At 40.3% G+C, this 22,276-nt stretch overlaps 1 protein-coding gene across 2 annotated transcripts; it reads left to right on the top strand.

Moving 5' to 3' along the window:
• Positions 1-94: 94 nt before the first annotated feature.
• bpnt1 (bisphosphate nucleotidase 1) lies at positions 95-21,593 on the top strand. Of its 2 annotated transcripts, none has more exons than XM_059985827.1 (8): positions 95-406; positions 6,657-6,761; positions 7,160-7,267; positions 8,474-8,522; positions 9,059-9,150; positions 10,704-10,901; positions 16,931-17,036; positions 17,349-18,445. In XM_059985827.1, exons 1-8 carry the CDS (start codon positions 287-289, stop codon positions 17,408-17,410), a joined length of 840 nt encoding a protein of 279 aa, XP_059841810.1. In that variant the 5' UTR covers positions 95-286; the 3' UTR covers positions 17,411-18,445. The 2 variants fall into 2 exon arrangements, with proteins under 2 accessions (XP_059841810.1, XP_059841809.1); XM_059985826.1 differs by lacking the exon at positions 17,349-18,445 and adding an exon at positions 20,643-21,593 and having other exon boundaries at positions 187-406.
• The last annotated feature ends 683 nt before the right edge of the window (positions 21,594-22,276 follow it).

The following is a 22,276-nucleotide window of genomic DNA, read 5'->3' on the forward strand; positions in this document are numbered from 1 at the left end:
TACCTTAAATAATAATTTTTACTTAGAACTTTAAACTTATTTATAATTTTTTTTTCATTTAGAAGTCACGTAGCTTCCGCACAGTCATTCTCAATTAAAAAGCAAGTCGTGGTATTTGGATCACTGTCAGATTTCAAGTTTAGTTGCCGGGGGCGGTGATTTAGCAGATCGCCAGCGGCAGCTAACCTGTCGATCAAAGTAACTAGGCTGGGAACGCATGCGTGCTCCGGAGTTCCCCGAGCAGGAGGCGAGTCCAGGAGCCCCACTTTTCTGCTTTTAGTTGACAATGTCGACGAACCCGGCATTTTTAATGAGGCTGCTGGCTTCGTCCTTCGCAATCGCCGAGAAGGCGCAGACTATCATCCACCGGGTGCTGTCCAGAGGGGATCTGAACATAGTGGAAAAGGTGAGTGCTTGGCAGAGGCGGGCCGAGCCTCCGAAGCGAGCGCTGCTCGGAGACTTTGCCCTGGTATCCCAGCTGATCGCGGAGAATATCCAGTGGCTGGCTGCTGTTTGGACAACTGCCCCCCGATTGAGAAATCCATCGGAATAATTGAGCAATACGTATCTGAACTATTACACTGCGACTTGTACAGATGATGCTTGATTTCTTGAGTTCTTCCACAGTTTTGTTCTAGATTCCCGCATCTGCAGTCTTCCTTCGTACCAGTTGAAATGTTTTGTGGCATTTTAACGTTAATATTATAAACGTTGTAAATGGTTTATTATTGTCCCATGTTCTCAGGTACAGTGAAAAAAAACTTGTATGCCGTCCATATAGATCTTTACTACAGCGCATTCGGGTGGTACAAGATAAAACAATAACAGAATGCGGAATAAAGTGTTATAGTTATAGAGAAAGTGTAGTGCTGGCTAAGAGTATAGTTTAAGGCCATAAGGAAATAGATTGTGGGGTAAAGACACCCATTTTATTGTAGAAGGGAAACTTTAAACAGTCTTATAACAGTGAGATGGAAGCTGTCCTTGAGCCTGCTGGTATCTGCTTTCAAACTTCTGTATCTTCTGCCTGGTGCAAGGGAGAAGAAGAGAGGATATCGGGGGTGGCCCGGGTCTTTGATTATGTTGGTTGCTTTATTACATGGTTACTAAGATGTTTGGAGCATTGGTTGATTGGTAGGAGGCAGCGAGTGGGAATAGAAGGATCCTTTTCTGGTTGGCTTCTAGTGACACCTGGTGTTCTGTAGGGGCAAGTGTTGGGACCATTTTTTTTTATGCTCTATATCAATGATTTAGAATGACGATGGAATATATTAGATGGCTTTGTTGCCTAGTTTGCAGATGATACGAATAAGTAAATGAGCAGACTATTTTCTAAACAGGGAGAAAACCCAAAAATCTAAGATGCAGAGGGACTTGGGAGTGCTTGTGCAGAACCCCATAGAGGTGGCATTCATTTCAAGATGTGATGCTGAGGCTTTATAAGCCACTGGTGAGGCCTCACCTTGAGTATTGTGAATAGTTTTGGGCTTCTCATCTAAGAAAAGATGTGCTGGTATTGGAGATGATCCAGTGGCAGTTCACAAGGATGCTTCCAGGAATGAAACGGTTATCATACGAGGAACATTGTTTGATGGCTCTGGGCCTGTATTTGCTGGAATTTAGAAGGATGAGGGGAGATCTCATTGAAACCTTTCAAATGTTGAAAGGTGTAGACAAAGTAGACATAGAAAGGATGTTTCCCATGGTGGGGTCGAGTACAAGAGGGCACAACCTTAGGACAGAAGGGCGTCCATTTAAAACAGAGATGTCAATAAAAAGATTGAAAAAGAAAAAAAGAAAACAGAGATGTGGAGAAATTTCTTCAGCCAGAGGATGGTGAATTTTTGGAATTTGTTACCACAAGCAGCTGTGGAGGCCAGGTCCTTGGGTGTATTTAAGGCAAAGATTGGTAAGTTCTTGATTGGACATGGCATCAAAGGTTATGGGGTGAAGGTCAGGGAATGGGGTTGAGGAGGGGAAAAAGGATCAGCTATGGCAGAGCAGACTCAATGGGCAAATGGCCTATTTCTGCTCCGATGTCCTGTGATCTTTATGTTGGAGGCAGTAAGAAGTGTAGAGGCCATGGAGAAAGAGCTGGTTTTCATGATGTGCTGAGCTGTGTTCACAACTCTGCCGTCTCTTTTGGTCCCAGGTAGAGCAGCTGCCATACTATGTCATGATGTATCAGGATGGGATGTGTTCTATGATGCAGTCCTGCTGAAGGGTTTCGGCCTGAAACATCAACTGTACTCTTTTCGTAAATGCTGCCTGGCCTGCTGAGTTCCTCCAGTGTTTTGTGTGTCTTGCTTGGATTTCCAGCATCTGCTTGTTTGTGTTCTATGGTTCATGGATTTAAAATGTGGTGAGAGTCAAAGGGGATGTGCCAAATTTCTTTTAACTCCTGAGGTGCTGGCCTTGGCACCTACATGTTTGGATTAGGACAGACTGTTGGTGACGTTCACTCCTAGGAACTTAAAGCTCTCAACCCTCTGGATGTCAACAGGAGAATGTGCATTTTCCCTCTGTTATGAATGATGAACAGACTTGATGGACAATGGGGTACAGAGTTAACCATCCCTCCCTGAGAACCACAAACTATTACTGTTGCTATGCTGACCATGAGAAAGAGAGATGAAAAACAGGCAAGAACATCTGAGACAGATAAGAGGGAGAGGGAGATTGCTGATTAACAGTATTGTGTCTCCTTTTGAATTATTTATTATTTCGCTGCAAGGACAATAGTTTGCTCGTTAACATTCCTCAGTGGACTGTAGGAGTGGCATGATTTGACAGACACAGGCATTCAGAATTGGTGGATAGCTGAGACCTGGTTAGTAGGGATAAAAAGTCAGGTCTGGAGAGACACCCTTCAGACACGCTAGTGGACACTGATTGAGTGTTGGAACCCACAAGAAAGGTGGGGGCTTCGGAGACCGAACCAGGAGATCGGTCAGTAAAACTCAGTGTTACAGCAGGGCCGGTGGGGATCCAGTTGCAAAGGGAGGGTCTGAGTTCCAGGTCTAGGAGTTTGGAGATGAGTTTTCTTGCTGTTATTATTAAACAGCAGTCAAAAAACAATAGTTTAACATGGGTGGCCTGATGTTCCAGATTATTTCCAGGTTGTTAATCAACAGAGTCACTTTTTGATTTGATAGCCCAAACTTGTTGTGCTCTTTTACTATTCTGATTATATACAAATATTTGATTTGCAACTTGTCATGCTCTGCATCAATTGCAGTATTTTGTAGTTTTTAGTGATAAATGGGTTTCGCATGCATTACCTTGAGTAGTTCAAACTTATGGCAATACCACTAGTATGTACAGATGCAAGAAAAAGTTTGTGAACCTTTTGCAAATACCTGGTTTTCTGCATTAGTTACTCATAAAATGTAGTCTGATCTTCATCTAAGTCACAATAATAGACAAACACAATCTGCCTAAACTAAAAACACAGTGTTTGATCATTCACTGTCTAGTCTGGGAGAAGTATGTGAACCCTTGTACTTAATAACTGGTAGAACCTCATGGTGCAGCAATAACCTCCACCAAACGTTTCCTGTAGCTGCTGATCAGACTTGCACAACAGCGAGGAGGTATTTTAGACCATTCCTCCAAACAAAATTGTTTCAGTTCATCAGTACTTCTGGGATACCTTGCATGAACAGGCTTCTTCAGGTCATGTCACAGCATCTCATTGGGTTAAGGTCTGGACTATGAGTTGGCCATTCCAAAACACAAATGTTCTTATTTTTAAACCATTCTGTTGTTGATTTACTCTTGTGTTTCGGATCATTGTCTTGTTGCATCATCCTACTTCTATTAAGCTTCAGGTGATGGACCGCGAACCTGTCATTCTCCTGTAAACTGTCTTGATACAATTTTGAATTCATTGTTCCCTCAACAACAGCAAGCTTCCAGGCCCTGAGGCAGCAAAGGAGCCCCAAACCATGGTGCTCCATCCACCATGCTTCACAGTTAAGATGAGGTTTTGGTGTTGGTGTGCAGTGCCCCTTTCCCTCTCATCTGTCCACAGAACATTGTCCCAGAAGTGTTGTGGAACACTCAGGTGGTCTTTTGCAAACTTGAGATGTGCAGCAATGTTTTTTTTTGGAGAGCAATGGGTTCCTCCATGGTGTCCTTCCATGAGCACCATTCTTCTTCAGCGTTTTTCTTATAGTGAACACATGAACAGAGACTTTAGCAAGTTCTAGCAATTTCTGTAGATCTTTTGCTGATACCCTTGGGTTCTTTTTCATCTCCTTCAGCATTGCACGTTGTGATCTTGGTGTGATCTTTGTAGAATGCCCTCTCCTTGGGAGAATAGCAAAAGTACTGAGATTCCGCCACTTGTAGACAATTTCTCTTACTGTGGACTGATGAACAGTCAGGTCTTTAGAAATGCTCTTGTAGCCTATTCCAGCTTCATGCATCTCTATAATCTTTCTAAGGTCCTCTGAAAGTTGTTTTGATCAAGTCAGGCTGCACACAAACATCTTTCTTGAGAAGAGCAGGCTCTGTCAGTAACCGGACTGTGTGTGTCTTTTTCTATTGGGTAGGGCACCTCTACAACCCACACGTTGAATCTCATCTCTCTCATTGATTGGAACACCTGACTTCAAATAGCTTTTGTAGAAGGCATTGCCCACAGGTTCACCTACTTTTTTGAACCTAAACTTTGATTGTCTAAATGTTGTACTCAGTATTGACGAGAAGTACAATTGTTTGTGTGTTATTAGTTTAGGCAGATTATGTTTGTGTATTATTGTGACTTAGGTGAAGATCAGACCATATTTTATGAGTAATGAATGGAGAAAGCCAGGTAATTGCAAAGAGTTCACAGATGTTTTCTTACAACTGAACACAAATTCCAATCAGTTACATTTCAGTGGCTTGGTCTGGCATCAATAAAGTCTTACTAACATATAGTTCATAGACACCAAAAGCTCATGTAAGACGCTGGTTAGGGTTTTTACTGCTTTGCTGTAGGTATTTCATTTTAGCAGTTCTACAAGAGCAGTCTGTTCTGCTTTCAACCTGTTTCGGTTGAGATAGAAGCATTGTTGTTCAACTTGTGAATGTGCTGTCAGCCAGTCAGGATGGTGGAATTGGGAGAAGGTTCTGGAGAGCTCTGGGTTGAGTTTTTTTGGCAGGAGCTGGGATAAGGCAAGAGGATAGCTGAGGATGCTGTCCCTGTTGCACAAGGTGTTTTGTGCAGATGAATGGCTTCAAGGAGGAAGGACCAGTAATCCCATGGGAGACCCGTTTGTTTGAGATGAATTTCGAACAACATTTGGAAGATGGTGTGTGCTGTCACGCAGACTGATGGTCCAGTGCGTGAGTGACAAACAAGTTCAAGTGCACATATGATGTTTAAGACTAATGGGCCTTTTTTGTTGCAAACACGAGGAAATCTGCAGATGCTGAAAATTCAAGCAACACACATAAAATGCTGGTGGAACGCAACAGGCCAGGCAGCATCTATAGGAAGAAGCACTGTCGACGTTTTGAGCCGAGACCCTTCGTCAGGATTAACTGAAAAGAAGGATAGTAAGAGATTTGGAAGTAGGAGGGGGCGGGGAAATCCGAAATGATAGGAGAAGACTGGAGCGGGTGGGGTGAAGCTAAGAGCTGGAAAGGTGATTGGCGAAAGTGATACAGAGCTGGAGAAGGGAAAGGATCATGGGACGGGAGGCCTCGGGAGAAAGAAAGGGGGAGGGGGGCGCACCAGAGGGAGATGGAAAACAGGCAGAGTGATGGGCAGAGAGAGAACGAAAAGGGGAGAGGGGAAAATAAATAAATCAGGGATGGGGTAAGAAGGGGAGAAGGGGCATTAACAGAAATTAGAGAAGTCAATGTTCGTGTCATCAAGTTGGTGGCTACCCAGATGGAATATAAGGTGTTGTTCCTCCAACCTGAGTGTGGCTTCATCTTCACAGTAGAGGAGGCCATGGATAGACAGATCAGAATGGGAATGGGACGTTAAATTAAAATGTGTGGCCACTGGGAGATCCTGCTTTCTCTGGCGGACAGAGCGTAGGTGTTCTGTGAAACGGTCTCCCAGTCTGCATTGGGTCTCACCAATATACAAAAAGTCACACCGGGAGCACCAGCCGCAGTATACCATGCCAGCCGACTCACAGGTGAAGTGTGGCCTCACCTGGAAGGACTGTCTGGGGCCCTGAATGGTGGTGAGGGAGGAAGTGTAAAGGCAGGTTCCGCTTACAAGTATAAGTGCCAGGAGGGAGATCGGTGGGAAGGGATGGGGGGGGGGGGGGGGCGAATGGACAAGGGAGTCACGTAGGGAGCGATCCCTGCGGAAAGCAGAAGGGGGGGGAGGGAAAGATGTGCTTGGTAGTGGGATCCTGTTTGAGGTGGCGGAAGTTACGGAGAATTATATGTTGGACCTGGAGGCTGGTGGGGTGGTAGGTGAGGACAAGGGGAAACCCTATCCCGAGTGGGGTGGTGGGAGGATGGGGTGAGGGCAGACGTGCGGGAAATGGGAGAGATGCGTTTTTCCAATTTCCCTCGGGATCCAGTTATTTCAGTCTGTGTAAAATATAGTGTACAGTATATTTTGTGGTATTCTTTGTCTTTGTTCCAAAGAAGAACAAACATGGATCAATGGTTTACTTTGTTTATATTTACAACATATGTAGACTGGAGCCAATGACTTACAAACGAAAGCTGACCTGCTGGTGCAACAAAGCATCTGTTCATCACTGGCACGTAAATTTCCCAAACTAACTATAATTGGGGAGGAGGTAAGGGCGTTAGCACTCTATTAAATTTATATTTCCATGTGAACGTTCTGTAAATTTCTATCTCCAGAGTTTCCAGTTCCATATTTGAAACAATATTGTGAGAATTTTTGTTTATCAGAAAACAGCTTGTATATTCTTCCTCATTCACTTGATTTCTTTTAGGTAAACACCCAATTCATATCTACGTACAAGGTTGGTAGTGGAATTGTATCGTACACAGGTTCTTATTGTAAACTGTGTTGAAAATTTTGAACAATCGTTTACTGTGTTGAAAATTTTGACCAATAAGCCTCTGGATTATTTACTCCTCAAGAAACATAATCACTGCACCATTTTATAAAGGATATGTGGTGATGGGGAAGTAAGGACATTTATAATTGCAGCATTTTTGTTTTTAGGATTTGCCTTCCCAAGAAATTGATGAAGATTTAATTGAAAGTGGTCAATCTGAGAAAGTGTTGAAGTACTCCTGTCCAGCTCAGTTCAGTCATCTCAAGGAAGAAGATGTGAGATTAATTGGATTAGGAATGCTTAATCTACAAGATGAAGAAAAATATTTTCTTAAGTTTCAAAGAACTACTTGGGTTTCATACTTAAACTTGTTGCTTAATTTTCCTTTTGTGGTTTTCTTTTAATTCCTAACTATAACTGGTGAACCTAGTTTGAGGGAAGTGTTAAGACGGAGCAAGAATTTACAGGAACTGGCAATTTCCAGTCCTATTTTATACATTCTTCTCACACATAAAGCTGCAGAGTAATTGTGGAATTTTGCCTCTGTGTTTCGCAATTTGATTAATGAGCAGCTTCAATGTTAGAATTTGTGGTTTTAGAGTGAATTTGTCTGGTTTTACTTGTTTCTTTTCATCTCATTCCCATTGCATGGCCTAGCTGAAAGAAAACGATGTTATATTGATACCATGGGTAGTGCAGTGCCATCTGTGTAGAGTTTGCGCCTTTCTGAATTTTCATTGGGTGTTAGGTTAATTGGTGATTGCAAATTTCTCTTAGTTTGGGTGACTGGTGGGGAATTAAGGGTGCTAATAGTGTTAAGAAATGGGCTACAGGAGAATCATATTACTGTGATTGCTCTGGGAACTAGCAAAGACACTGAGATCAACAGTCTTATTTTACATCAAGGGAAAATATAGGACACCTGAAAAGAAGCTCCTTGAGCCTGTTCTGCTGTTTAGTGAGATGGGTGATCAACTGTGTAACTGATGCACTTGTCTTTTCCCTGTAATTTTTAAAGACTTTGATTGACAAAAATCTATTAGTACCAGAATTAAGTAGTTGAAAATCCCCTGCCTCTATTGCTATCAGATGAATACAGAAAAGCCTCTAACTGCATTCTTAAATTCAATTTCTTAAGGCAATTGCACTTAATCTATTAATTTCCAAGTAGCAGAAATAGTTTCCATCCAACAGTTACCCAAAATGAATCACTACTCAGTCATCTAAATTCAATGGAATGTGATCCCAGCTTTAACTATTGGGATCTAGACTTCATTCTGTTAAATATACCTGGTACTGCATCCTTCTTAAGGTCTAGAGTCCAGAATTGCATATAGTACTCCATGTAACTCTGAAACATAACTGAAGATAATATTGAAGGAAACAATTACATGTTAAAAATGGAAATAAAACTATAATAGCAAAATTTTTAGGCTGCATCATACAATTAGGAAAATGACATATAATCTAATAAATTTCAGATAGTGGTTTGGGTCGATCCTCTTGATGGTACAAAGGAATTCACAGAAGGTAAGGTGCTTAATTTAGTATCAGTTAGAGATTTGAAAGAGATGTTTTATATTTGTTGAACCAGAAGATGAGAAAAGCAGAGCATTTAGAGAAGTTGGGAGACTTTTACTGATGTAAAGTGGATGGTCAAATCAATAAACTTCTAGATAAATTACTCTCCGGACAATACACTGAAGGAAATATTTGATATTAGGTGCTAAGAAGCCCCTTGATGTTGCTTATACTGTTGAACATGCATACCAGTGTTTTCCAGATTGGGAATGCAAACAGGTTGGAAATTTTGCTGTTCACAATGTTTCTTGCTTGCATCCAACAAAAGCTGTTTTTCAAAAATTGTATTAACCACATTTTGAGGTTTTATTTTCAAGGTATTATGGAGATTTTTGTTCTAAACATAAAAGAAAATCAACTTGATTGAGCCAGAGGGAAAGTGACTGAGTTTGGGCTAATATTACACGGTGTTTCTGCCTTTCATCTAGTGGCTAGATCTGAGGCTAATTATATGCTTATGGTATTTTTAATATTTTTATCTTTAGGCTTCTTGGATCATGTGACTGTCCTGATTGGAATTGCTTGTGGAGGTAAAGCAATAGCTGGCGTGATAAATCAGCCATATTACAACTATCAGGTATGATTTATATTTTTTAAAAATAGATAATGATACAGCAAAGATCCGTGAAAAATCAGATTATGGAATTCTTAAGTAAAATCAATGTCTGGAAATCATTTACAAGTCAGGCAATATCTGTGAAAAGAAAGTTTTATTCCAGAACAATGACCCCTGATGAGAACTGGAAAAGTTTTTGTAACTTGCAGAAAGGGCAAAGGGATGATGAGTAAAAAGGAATGCCTGTGATAGGGTGGATGGAGTCCAAGGTTCTCAGATGATACAAATCTTTGGTATAATTTATTAGCTGCTGTACTGAGAGCACTTATTGCTTTTTTAATGTAATCAATCAGGGCTCTTAGCTCAAAAACTGTAAATTTCAAGAATTGAAATTAATGTAAAGAATTTAATAGCCTTGGAATGTTTTGAAGCAGGTTCTATTTACTGGTAGAAACTCAAAATGTAGGATGAGATATGGTGGCATCACCAGAATACCCTTCGCAATATTGCATCCTTACAAATGACATTTTTGTCCAACAAAAAATCATTGGCTCCCAATTTGTTAAGTTTAAAATTTTCCAGTATAAAATTTGACTTTTTCTTAGAAATGAAAGACAATTCAAAAGAGAAACAACTTTAAGAAAAATCTAGTTTTTAATTTGTACCATATTGCAGTTGTTACGAACCCAGTAAATGGGTCACTTACCACCAAAGATAGAGAGGTACGTTGAAGTCTGATGGTACTATTTTTAACAGTATTTATTAGTAAAAATACACAAAATTAATATCAATGCAAACATACAGATAATATACGTCATCAATACTAAATCTAAAAGTGCGGGTATAATAATAATAATCAATAAGAAATAGCTCTATCGTTGTCTAGGGGATAAATGTATTGTCTGATGGAAATATAAAAGTCACTCAGTTCATGCAGGCTGCAGCCTTGGTTGGAGTTGAGAGAGAGATTTTGAGAAACTTGCCAATTCCTTTTATGATTTCAACCCGTCAGAGTCTCGTTGGGGTGGCCATTCACTTGTGGCCTCTCCTTTAGCTAAGCCATTCTTCGGTGGTGAGGCTGCCAATCCCAGGCAAGGGAAGGACACACACGAGCCCCCACCGGCTGTCGCTATTAAACGCTGTCATGGGATTTCCAGCGTTTCTCCTGGTGCGTCTGAAGGGGTTGTTCCCCAGACCCTCTTTTATCTTTACTCAGATGTCAATCAGGTTGGGATGATGCAATCCCTCAACCAGCCCACTCTGGTCGTCCCCTGAGGGCTTCAATGAATAGTACAGTACTCAATACACAATTCCGTCTCCAAGAGACAATAGCCGTTATCAGGGGTTTTTGTTTCGCTGAGGCCAGGACACATTCCAAACCTTGAGGATTCTGCGTGTCTCTCTCTCATTTCCTGGGTCCCAGACCCGAATTAATAGCAATTTTGCGATTCTCAAAAAGGAGGGGGTGACTTTGTACCCTTCGGCCCCTCAGAGTTGTAGCACATTCATAACACAGTAAAAGTTGTGAGCATGTAGTTGTATCAAAAATTTCATAGACATTTATATTTCTTCAGGCTGGAGGTAATGCTGTGATTGGTCGAACGATTTGGGGTGTTTTGAACCTTGGAGTCTTTGGAATTGAGATGAAAGAAATACCAGAAGGGAAACATATTATTACTACCTCCCGTTCCCACAGCAACAAGCTAGTAAATGACTGTATTAGTGCAATGAATGTTGATGAAGTAATAAGAGTTGGAGGAGCAGGCAACAAGGTATGTGCTGAATAGGATTTGAAGAGGTGATTTTGAAAACTTTATTTTTAAAGCTATTTTAAAGCTTGTTTTAGTGTTCTGATATTCGATTCTGTGTATCCAACCATGTTTTCTCAAGGCCTTGGAGTGCTATATTACTCAATGACTTTAAGACTGCAGAAGAGATGTATAAGAATGGCACCAAGATGCAAAACTTTAGTTTTGGGAGGAAGTTGGAGAGCATTTCATTTCCTTTTACCAAAGCTTTTAGGGTATCCTATCACCGTCTGGTATGGGGTGGGGGCTATTGCCCAGGACCGAAAGAAGCTGCAGAGAGTTGTAAATTTAGGCTCCATCTTGGGTACTAGCCTACAAAGTACCCAGCACATCTTCAAGGAACAGTGTCTCAAAGGCAGCATTCATTGTTAAGGACCTCCAGCACCCAGGACATGCCCTTTTCTCACTGTTACCATCAGGTAGGAGGTACAGAAGCCTGAAGGCACACACTCAGCGATTCAGGAACAGCTTCTTCCCATAGAACCATCGAACATTACAGCACAGAAACAGGCCTTTTGGCCCTACTTAGCTGTGCCGAACCATTTTTCTACCTAGTCCCACTGACCTGCACCAGGACCATATCCCTCCATACCCCTCTCATCCATGTACCTGTCCAAGTTATTCTTAAATGTTAAAAGTGAGCTGGTATTTACTACTTCATCTGGCAGCTCATTCCACACTCCCACCACTCTCTGTGTGAAGAAGCCTCCAACTAATGTTCCCTTTAAACTTCTCCCCCTTCATCTTTAATCCATGTCCTCTGGTTTTTTTTCTCCCCTAGCATCAGTGGAAAAAGTCTGTTTGCATTCACTCTGTCTATACCCATCATAATTTTACATACCTCTATTAAATCTCCCCTCATTTTTCTATGCTCCAGGGAATGAAGTCCTAACCTATTCAACCTTTCTCTGTAACTCAGTTTCTCAAGTCCCGGCAACATCCTTGTAAACCTTCTCTGCACTCTTTCAACCTTATTAATATCCTTCCTGTAATTCAGTGACCAAAATTGCACACAATACTCCAAATTTGGCCTCACCATCTGCCATTTTTCAGCCCATTTTTCCAGCTGGTCAAAATCCCTCTGCAGGCTTTGAAAACCTTCCTCACTGTCCACGACACCTACAGTCTTCGTATCATCAGCAAATTTGCTGATCCAATTTACCACATCATCCAGATCATTGATATAGATGACAAATAATAATGGACCCAGCACTGATCCCTGAGGCATACCACTAGTCACAGGCCTCCACTCAGAGAAGCAATCCTCCACTACCACCCTCTGACTTCTATTGAGCCAATGTCTAATCCAATTTACTACCTCACCATGTATACCTAGCGATTGAATCTTCCTAACTAACCTCCCATGCAGGATCTTGTCAAAGGCCTTACTGAAGTCCATGTAGACAACATCCACTGCCTTCCCTTCATCCACTTTCCTGGTAACCTCCTCAAAAAACTCTAATAGATTTGTTAAACATGACCTACCACACACAAAGCCATGTTGACTCTCCCTAATAAGTCCCTGTCTATCCAATACTTGTAGATCCTATCTCTTAGTACTCCTTCCAATAACTTACCTACTCCCGACATTAAACTTACCAGCCTATAATTTCCCGGATTACTTTTAGAGCCTTTTTTAAACAACGGAACAACTTGAGCTATCCTCCAATCCTCCGGCACCTCACCTATAGATACTGACATTTTAAATATATCTGCCAGGGCTGCTGCAATTTCAACACTAGTCTCCCTCAAGGTCCGAGGGAATACCCTGTCAGGTCCTGGGTATTTATCTACTCTGACTTGCCTCAAGATAGCAAGCACCTCCTCCTCTTCAATCTGTATAGGTTCTGTGACCTCGCTACTTGTTTGCCTTGTTTCCATTGACTCCGTGCCAGTTTCCTTAGTAAATACAGACGCAAAAAAACAATTTAAGATCTCCCCCATTTCTTTTGGTTCCATATATAGGCGACCACTCTGATCTTCAAGAGGACCAATTTTATCTCTTACTATCCTTTTGTTTTTAATATACCTGTAGAAGTTCCTTGGATTATCCTTCACCTTGACTGCCAAAGCAACCTCATGTCTTTTAGCCCTCCTGATTTCTTTCTTAATTATTTTTTTGCACTTTTTATACTCCTCAAGCACCTTATTTGCTCTTTGTTTCTTATACATGTCATACATCTCTCTCTTCTTCTTTATCAGAGTTTCATTATCTCTAGAGGACCAAGGTTCCTTATTGTTATTCACTTTGCCTTTAATCCTGACAGGAACGTACTAACTCTGCACTCTCAAAATTTCTACTTTGAAGGCCTCCCTTTTACCAATCACATCCTTGCCAGAGAACAACCTGTCCCAATCCACACTTTATAGATCCTTTCTTGTTTCTTCAAATTTGTTTTTTTTTTCCCAGTTTAGAACCTCAACCCGAGGACCAGATCTATCTTTATCTATGATCAAATTGAAACTAATAGTGTTATGATCACTGGAACCAAAGTGTTCCACTAAACGCACTTCCGTCACCTGTCTTAGCTTATTTCCTAATAGGAGATCAAATATTGCATCCTCTCTAGTCAGTACCTCTATATATTGATTTAGAAAACTTTCCTGAACACATTTTGCAAACTCTAACCCATCTAGACCTTTAACAGTATGGGAGTCCCAATCAATATGTGGAAAATTAAAATTCCCTACTATCACAACTTTATGTTTCCTGCAGTTGCCTTCTATCTCCCTGCAGATTTGCTCCTCCAATTCTCGCTGACTATTGGGTGGTTTATAATACAACCCTATTAATGTGGTCATACCTTTCCTGTTTCTCAGCTCCACCCATATGGCCTCAGTAGACAAGCCCTCTAATCTGTCCTGCCTGAGCACTGCTGTAACATTTTCCCTGACTAGCAATGCCACCCCCCCACCCTTCATCCCTCTGCCTCTGTCACATCTAAAACATTGGAACCCTGGAACATTAAGCTGACAGTCCTTCCCCTCCTGTAGCCAAGTTTCACTAATGGCTACAATGTCATAATTACACGTGTCAATCTACGCCCTCAGCTCGTCAGCCTTCCCCACAATACTCCTTGCATTGAAATAGACACACCTCAGAAGATTATTACCACCACACAGAACTCTTCTATTTGTGACTTTGCATGAACCTTTAACATCATTTATTTTCACCCCCCACTCCACTATCTTCTCTGGCACTCTGGTTCCCATCCCCGTGCAAATCCAGTTTAACCCCCCAGCCAATAGCACTAACAAACCTCCCTGCAAGGATATTGATCCCCTTGTAGTTCAGGTGCAACCCGTCTCTCTTGTACAGGTCCCACCTGCCCCAGAAGAGGTCCCAATGATCCTGAAATCTGAAACCCTGCCCCCTGCTCCAGTTCCTCAGCCATGTGTTCATCCTCCAGTGCATCCTATTTTTACCCTCACTGGCACGTGGTACAGGTAGCAATCCTGAGATTACCACTCTCGAGGTCCTACTTTTTAACTTCCTACCAAGCTCTCTATACTCACTCTTCAGGACCTCCTCACTCTTTCTTCCTACATCATTGGTACTGATGTGTACCATGACTTCTGGCTGTTCACCCTCCCACTTCAGAATGCTATACACCCGATCAGAGACATCTCTGACCCTGGCACCTGGGAGGCAACAAACCATCCGGGAGTCTCTGTCACGACCACAGAACCTCCTGTCTGTACCTCTAACTATCAAGTCCCCTATCACTATCGCTCTCCTCCTCTTCCCCCTTCCCCCCCCACCCTTCTGCACTGCAGAAACAGACTCAGTGCCAGAGATCCGGCTGCTACAGCTTGTCCCAAGTGAGTTATTCCCCCCCCCCCGCCCCCCCCCCAACAGTATCCAAATCGGTATACATGTTGTTGAGGGGAATGTCCACAGGGGAACCCTGTTCTGCCTGCCCTTTCTCCTTCCCTCCCCGACTGTAACCTAATTACCTGTGTACTGCTCCTTTGGCGTAACTACCTCCCTGAAACTACTATCTATAAACTCCTCATTCTCCCGAATGATCTGGAGGTCATCCAGCTCCTGCTCCAGTTCCCTAACGCAGTTCGTTAGAAGCTGCACTTCTTGCAGATGTCGTTGTCAGGGACACCGGAGGTCTCCCTGACTTCACACATCCTGCAAGAGGAGCGTTCCAACATCCTGCCTGGCATTCTCTCTACTCTAAACGAACTCTAACCTCTGCCTGTTCATGCCGAAGCCTGTTGTGCCAAAGCCATCCCACTCTGCTCCCTCACACTCCACTGCCCGCTGTATATGGTGGTCTTTTTTTTAAACCTTTGGCACTCTACATTACACACCTGTGTAGTCTAGCCTCTTTTCCCTGAGCAGTAAAAAAAAATGACTTCTCCGAGATGCCTTTACTCCTTCACTCTCAGCTTCTTGCTTCGATTCAAAAAGACCGTTGAAAAATTCCTCTCCTTTTTAAACCTTTGGCAGTCTATGTCACGCGCCTGTGTAGTCTAACCTCTTTTCCCCGAGCAGTAAAAAAAAAGACTTCTCTCCGAGATGTCTTTACTCCTTCACTCTCAGCCTCTTGCTTCGACTTCCCCTCTGCCATCTGATTCCTAAATGGACATTGAACCCTTGGACACTACCTCACTTTTTTAATATATAGTATTTCTGTTCTTTGTACAATTTTCAATCTACTTAATATACATATACTGTAATTGATTTACTTATTATTATTTTATTTTGTATTTACTTTTCTATATTATGTATTGCACTGAACTGCTGCTGCTAAGTTAACAAATTTCACGTCACATGGTGGTGATAATAAACCTGATTCTGATCTCTTGGTTTTCCTCTTTGCAAACATATTTTGCTAACATTATTTACAATCATAGGTCACCTTCTACATGTATACATCTTTATGTCTCTTTTGATGGTTGCTAGATTAATTGTGTATTGAATAATATTGAATAAGAATCCACATTGAATAAATGCAGATACCCTCATTGCCCATTCTCAGCTTTATATAATCAGATGGACTGCTTCTTTTCTCATTACGTGTTAATGATTTGGATAACAGAATTGATGGCTTTGTTGCCTGGTTTGCAGAAGATCAAATATAGGTGGAGGGGCAGGTAGTATTAAGGAAGCAGGGAGTCTGCTGTAGGACTTGGATTAGGAGAACGGGCAGAGAAGTGGGAATGGAATATAGTGTAGGGAAGTGTAGGTTATGCACTTTGCTAGAAGGAATAAAGGTATAGACCGTTTTGAAAAAGGGGAGAAAATTCAAATATCAGAGTTGCAAAGGGACTTGGGAGTCCTCATGCACAGCTCCTAAAGGTTAACTTTCAGGTTTAGTCAGTGGTAAGGAAGGCAAGTGCAATGCTAACATTCATTTCGACAGGACTAGAATATAAAAACAAAGATGAGGTTTTGTAAAGCATTGGTTAGACTGCACTGGAGTATTGCGAGTAATTTTGGGTGTTTATCTGAGAAAGCATGCGCTGACTTTGGAGAGGTGCCAGAGGAGGTACACAAGAACGATTTTGAAATGAAAGAGTTAACTTACAAGGAGTTTTAATGGCTCTGGGCCTGTACTCGTTGGAGTTTCAAAGAATTGGTGGGGGGGGGGGGGGGTCTCATTGAAACTTATCGAGCATTGAAAGGCCTACATAGAGTGGACATGGAGAAAATGTTTTTGGTAGTGGGAGAGTCTAGGACCAGAGGCCACATTCTCGGAATACAAGAATGTCCCTTTAGATCAGAAATAAGGAGGAGTTTCTTTAGCCAGAGGCTGGTGAATCTGTGAAATTCATTGCTACAGACAGCTGTGGAGGCCAAGTCATTTGCTGTATTTAAAGCTGAGGTTGATGAGTTCCGTGTTAAACATGTTGTACCTAAAATGTCCGTTGGATACCTCCTGAATCTCTGAGTTCGATTGCCGTACTTGGTTGACAAATCTGTTTTCACATTTCTATATTGTGCCTTTATTAACCCATAATTTACTTTATTCATGCAGGTTTTGCAACTTATAGAAGGAAAGGCTTCAGCTTACATATTTGCAAGTCCAGGTTGTAAGAAATGGGACACTTGTGCCCCTGAGGCTATCCTTCATGCCGTTTCAGGTAGGTAGATCTATGAATTGGTTCATTGAAACCAATCTCAGAATCAAATATCTTTGATTTATTTTAGAGTGAATGCAAACAATATAACTCTGCAAATCTCTTGATAATTTCCAAAAAAGTCAGTGTTTGTTGAGCCTAAAGTGAGTTATAATGATTTTCTCCATCCCACTAACTAACCTAAAAGTCCTTCCAAACATGGTTGATGGGTCTTTTGCCTTCTTGTAAGTTAGCATTGTTGAAAACAATACTCTCTTAATCCATATAATTAGCACTGTTTCAAAATAATGGCAAACTGCTTCTTCCTCCCACCAGTTCTGGACAGCCTTGGTGAATCTCACCAGGATCTCCTCTTTCATGTGTATGAATCATCATAACACTGATCTTGCATAATTGACACAAGGAGTAAACTCTGCAGATGCAACACTGCCAAGCCCTCCCCAATACTCCTCTTCCTGGGTATATGAATATTTCTAACTCGCAGTTCAGCTCAATGATGTAAATTATTATGTTATTCTATAATCTTGTTCTGGACTTCTCTTTACTGATGTAATTCTCAGTCACACTAACACTTTGTATTGTACAGTGGGTAAATTTAGAATGCAATGATGCACAGGGATATTCTTTATTCTCCGTTCTTGGTTCTTCTCTTCCTGCTGATTTAGTTAAATTCAATAAACAGATATCCAACCCTATTGTCAAACACACATTACGAATTTGGTTTCAATTTCGTAAGTTTTTTACTCTGAAAAACTTTGTTCTTGATAGCCCTATCTTACTTAACTTCTTTTTTTAAACCTTTGACAGATCAAGCTTTTAGCATGTGGAAAAGGAAAGGTATAATATGTTTTCGTGATCTTTTTTTTGAAGGTAGTTTGATGTCTTTCGACCAACTTTCCAACAAATTTAAGTTACCTAAATCTAATTTTTTTAGATATTTACAAATCTGAAATTTCTTACATGAAGTTCTACCATCCTTCCCCAATTCAACTTTGATAGATTTTTCAGATATGATTTTTACCTTGAATCCTTGTCAAAAGGGATTAGTGGCTCTTATTTATAATATGATTATGAAGATACAACCAGAAATAGCAGGTAGAATTAAACAAGAATGGGAAAAAGAACTTCAATATATCAACAGAAAAATGGGAAAAAATTTTACAAACGGTTAATTCTTCTTCTATATGTGCTAAACATGCTTTAATACAATTTAAGGTTGTACATAGAGCCCATATGTCTAAAGATAAGCTTGCTCGATTCTATTCTCATATTAACCCTCAATGTGACAGATGTCATTTAGATGTGGCCTCATTGACCCACATGTTTTGGTCATGTCCCACTTTACATAACTATTGGAAGGACATATTTGCTACCATTTTCTCAATTTGGAATATTGATTTACAACCTCATTTTATTACTATACCAAATGAGGATGGTAATCGGTTTTCCCCTTCAATTAGACGAATGATCGCCTTTGTAACATTAATGGCCAGAAAGTCTATATTACAAAAATGGAAAGAAGTAAATCCTCCTACCACGTTTCAGTGGTTCTCTCAAACTATTTCTTATTTGAGCTTAGAAAAAATTAGAAGCACTATTTTTGACTCATCAATTAAATTTGAAGAAACTTGGGGACCGTTCATTTGACACTTTCATATGAATTAATTTGGCCTCTTCCAGGCCTTTTCTCTTTTTATTCTTGTTCTGGTATGGAGTTCTGGAGTTTTTGACACTATCATATACATATAAACTGTTATTACTGCCCATGTTAGTTTAGTTTAGGTTTAATTTTTTTTCATATACATTTTTTTTCTTGTATTTTTAATTTTTTTTTCTTTTGATGATTATTCTTACTCTTTTTCATGTATAATTAATATAGGTTTGATTGATTAATGTACTATTTTTTTTGCTGATATTTTAATAAGATATTGTTATCTTATTACTAATTCAACTTCAAGTCTAGTGCACTTATAACCTATTCAATATTATGTTTTTTTTTATATATGAAATTCAATAAAAAGATTGAAAAAGAAAGAACACTCTGTATTGTATCACTTTTGAAGTAACTGTCGTCACCAATAGCAATATAAAATTAAATAATTGGGCCCAGAACACATGCATTCTTACAACTCAAGCATTCATTTTATTTTTCTTGAGCACAAGGAGAACAGCAGAGCCACTGTCACCCATACTGTTCTGAAGTCTGAACAGAAAACTGCTATTTCTATTCAGGAATAGAAATTCCGTGAGTCCTGACGAAGGGTCTCGGCCCGAAACATCGACAGTGCTTCTCCTTATAGATGCTGCCTGGCCTGCTGTGTTCCAAAAGCATTTTGTGTGTTATTTCTATTCAGGATTGGCTTATCAGTTACGGATATTGATCATTGATCTTGCGAGTTTGAATTCCTTACTTGCAAGATTAATCGCCATGCACAATAGAGGTGTTAAAGTCAATCAAAACTTCAAGCGAACAGCTGATGATATTTTGAAGATAGTAAAGATAATAGAGCCCTATTTATTGAGTCTCTTTCACACCCCTCCATTATTCTCATCTTGTATATCCCCGGCACCCCTTTTGTGTAAAAAGTCGCTATGTTTTAGGAAGACCCTTCTGAAAAAGGCTCACTACGAAGGCCTCACTTGTCTGGCTTGACCACACAGTGCTGCAGTCAACCCAGCCTAAGTTTCATTTGACTACGCCTACCACAGGACACAAGTTGTCTTACTGCAACTACCACAGCACTCTAAAGCCAATAATTCTACTAAAAACATTTTCTGAAGTGGCTCAATTTTCAGCTTTTATTTTCCTTTTTCCTTACTCTTCCGTATCAATAAGATGACTTATCCTTTAAAAAAAATGATGGGTAAATAATTTTCTTAATTTTGTATGAAGGTATGTTTCATTTTGATAAGAAGGGAAAACTGAGAAATCTGACCTTTAGTTTGTATTATTATTCTTAACCATGTTTACATAAAAATACCATATAATTTCTGGGCATATTTGATTAACCTGATTTAATACTAAGTGACTCTTTCCAAAGTCATGGTCTCAACATCCGTGTATTATTGAGGAAACTGGTATGCTATATGAACAAGAAGGCAATTCAAAAATAAATTCTCTTAACACTGTTTCAGTATTTGAATGTGTGCAAATTGATTGAAATGTTGTAGTTGGAAAGTCAAAATGATCCTAGTTTTTCAGGTCCACTTATCTACTGTTGCTGTGGATTCAATTACACTACTAAGTGATGTAATTGATGTTTTCACTTCAGAATTTACCCATGCCAAGGCTCTAGAAAATAGCATTTTAAGTTTCCTTTCATGCCACTTCTGTGCGATAAATGGCTGTGTAAAATCAACTCTGCAAAGGTGTTTCCTTGGGACTATTTTCGAAAAGCAAGTATAATTTAATAGCCAAAAGGAATGTTGTATACACCGTAAGCAGTACTTAAAACTCAACTGTTATGATTTTGCATCCATTAAAGATTTGAATATCAACATATTGCCTGTATCAGCCATTGAAATCCCCGCAACATTTAATTTCTTAAAGAAAATAAATCTGAGCTTTTTTTTGCCTCCTTTTTGATTGTATGCCTTTGTGCTCTTTAGGTAAAATGACAGACATTCATGGGAATTCTTTCCAATATCATAAAGACGTGAAACATGCAAATACAGCAGGAGTCCTTGCAACATTGAGGAATTTTGACTATTATTCAAGCCGTGTTCCGGATTCTGTTAAAATGGCCCTCATCCCATAAGTTTAAAAAAAAACCAGAATATTCTCCACTTTGTACTTTTGCAAATAGTACAGTCTGGGAATTATTCTTTTCATTTTGTAAGATAACTGATTTGAGAGTTGCTATCTGACTGTTCTGTGGAGGCATTGATTTTTCAACAGCCAATTGTTCTAACTCCGTACAAAGCTTTTTCACCGTTTATCACCTACCTACTGCTCGTTACGCTGCTGGCATTTAGGGTAACAATGAAGGTCCTCCATCTCTGGCGGTTTCAGGGCTGCCTTCATCATGTCAATCGCTCAGTTTTTGCTACTGTCTGTTATGCAAGTTCCGGCTGGAGGAATACTGTCACATACAGATGTAGAAGGATTCTTCATTACTGTTTCCATAATAGTTTTGTTTAACCATTCAGGGTTGTTAATGCTGAACTGAACCCCTGAGCCTGGAGGACCGGTGGACCACTCTTAGTCTGGGTTCTACCCTTTTACCTGTTTGGCGTGGGTGAACCTACCAAGAGCCAAAGTATAAAGTCCTGACTCCAGCCAATATAGCTCTCTGGGTCATTCAGATCGTGGTCACTCAAAGGAAAGGCTATATCAACAAGCAGAAATAGTGAACCGATTTGCCTTATGTGCTGTTATGTTTTGTATGGTCCCATAATGGAATAGTGGCTTCTTGTTTGTTTCATATTTCTTCAACCAGACACTTGGATGTACATGTATGGAATAATTTTATGCAATTTTGAAAATTTATATATCCTACCTTTGTTTAACTAGGATGATGAATTTCTTTAGGTCTAATAAAGATTGCCTTACAATAAATCCTTGTTGGATGTCAGCTGTTATTTTACTAGTTTGACTAACTTTGAAAACTTCAGTAGATGTATGGTGCAGAGCACAGTGGCTGATTGCATCACAGCCTGGTATGGAAACAGAATAGCCTACAAAAAGTTGTGGATATGGCCCAGCCCTGTCACCCATACTGTTCTGAAGTCTGAACAGAAAACTGCTATTTCTATTCAGAATTGGCTTATCAGTTACGGATATTGATCATTGATCTTGCATGTTTGAATTCCTTACTCGCAAGAGTAATTGCCATGCACAAAAGAGGTGTTAAAGCCAATCAAAACTTAAAGCAGACAGCTGATTGTTTCAACCCTTCCATTATCCTTATCTCGTACATCTCCGGCACCCCCTTTTGTGTAAAAAGTTTATATGTTTTAGGAAGACCCTTCTGAAAAAGGCTCACTAAGGCAACGTCCACACCAGATCGGATAAATCCATAACCGAAGCTTTTTCTCTTTGTTTTTACCCTCCATCCACACTAAAACGGTGTTTTCATCCCCTGAAACCGGAGCTTTTCAAAAATGCTTTCTAGGGTGGGTATTTTTGAAAACGCTGATTCGGCAGATCAGTGTGGACGGGGTAACCGGAGAAATCTGAAATCACTGTCAGACGGCAGCGCACTATTTCATTGTTTTCTTGAACGCAACCTAACAATTTCAGA

This window comes from Hypanus sabinus, chromosome 12 (assembly GCF_030144855.1).
Source record: "Hypanus sabinus isolate sHypSab1 chromosome 12, sHypSab1.hap1, whole genome shotgun sequence".
NCBI lineage: Eukaryota > Metazoa > Chordata > Chondrichthyes > Myliobatiformes > Dasyatidae > Hypanus > Hypanus sabinus.

Coding starts and splice junctions, on each gene's coding strand:
- bpnt1 (XM_059985826.1), top strand. CDS start 287: ATGTCGACGAACCCGGCATTTTTAATGAGGCTGCTGGCTTCGTCCTTC. Junction 10,902..16,930: donor TTGGAGGAGCAGGCAACAAG/GTATGTGCTGAA, acceptor TTATTCATGCAG/GTTTTGCAACTTATAGAAGG. Junction 17,037..20,642: donor TATCCTTCATGCCGTTTCAG/GTAGGTAGATCT, acceptor TGTGCTCTTTAG/GTAAAATGACAGACATTCAT.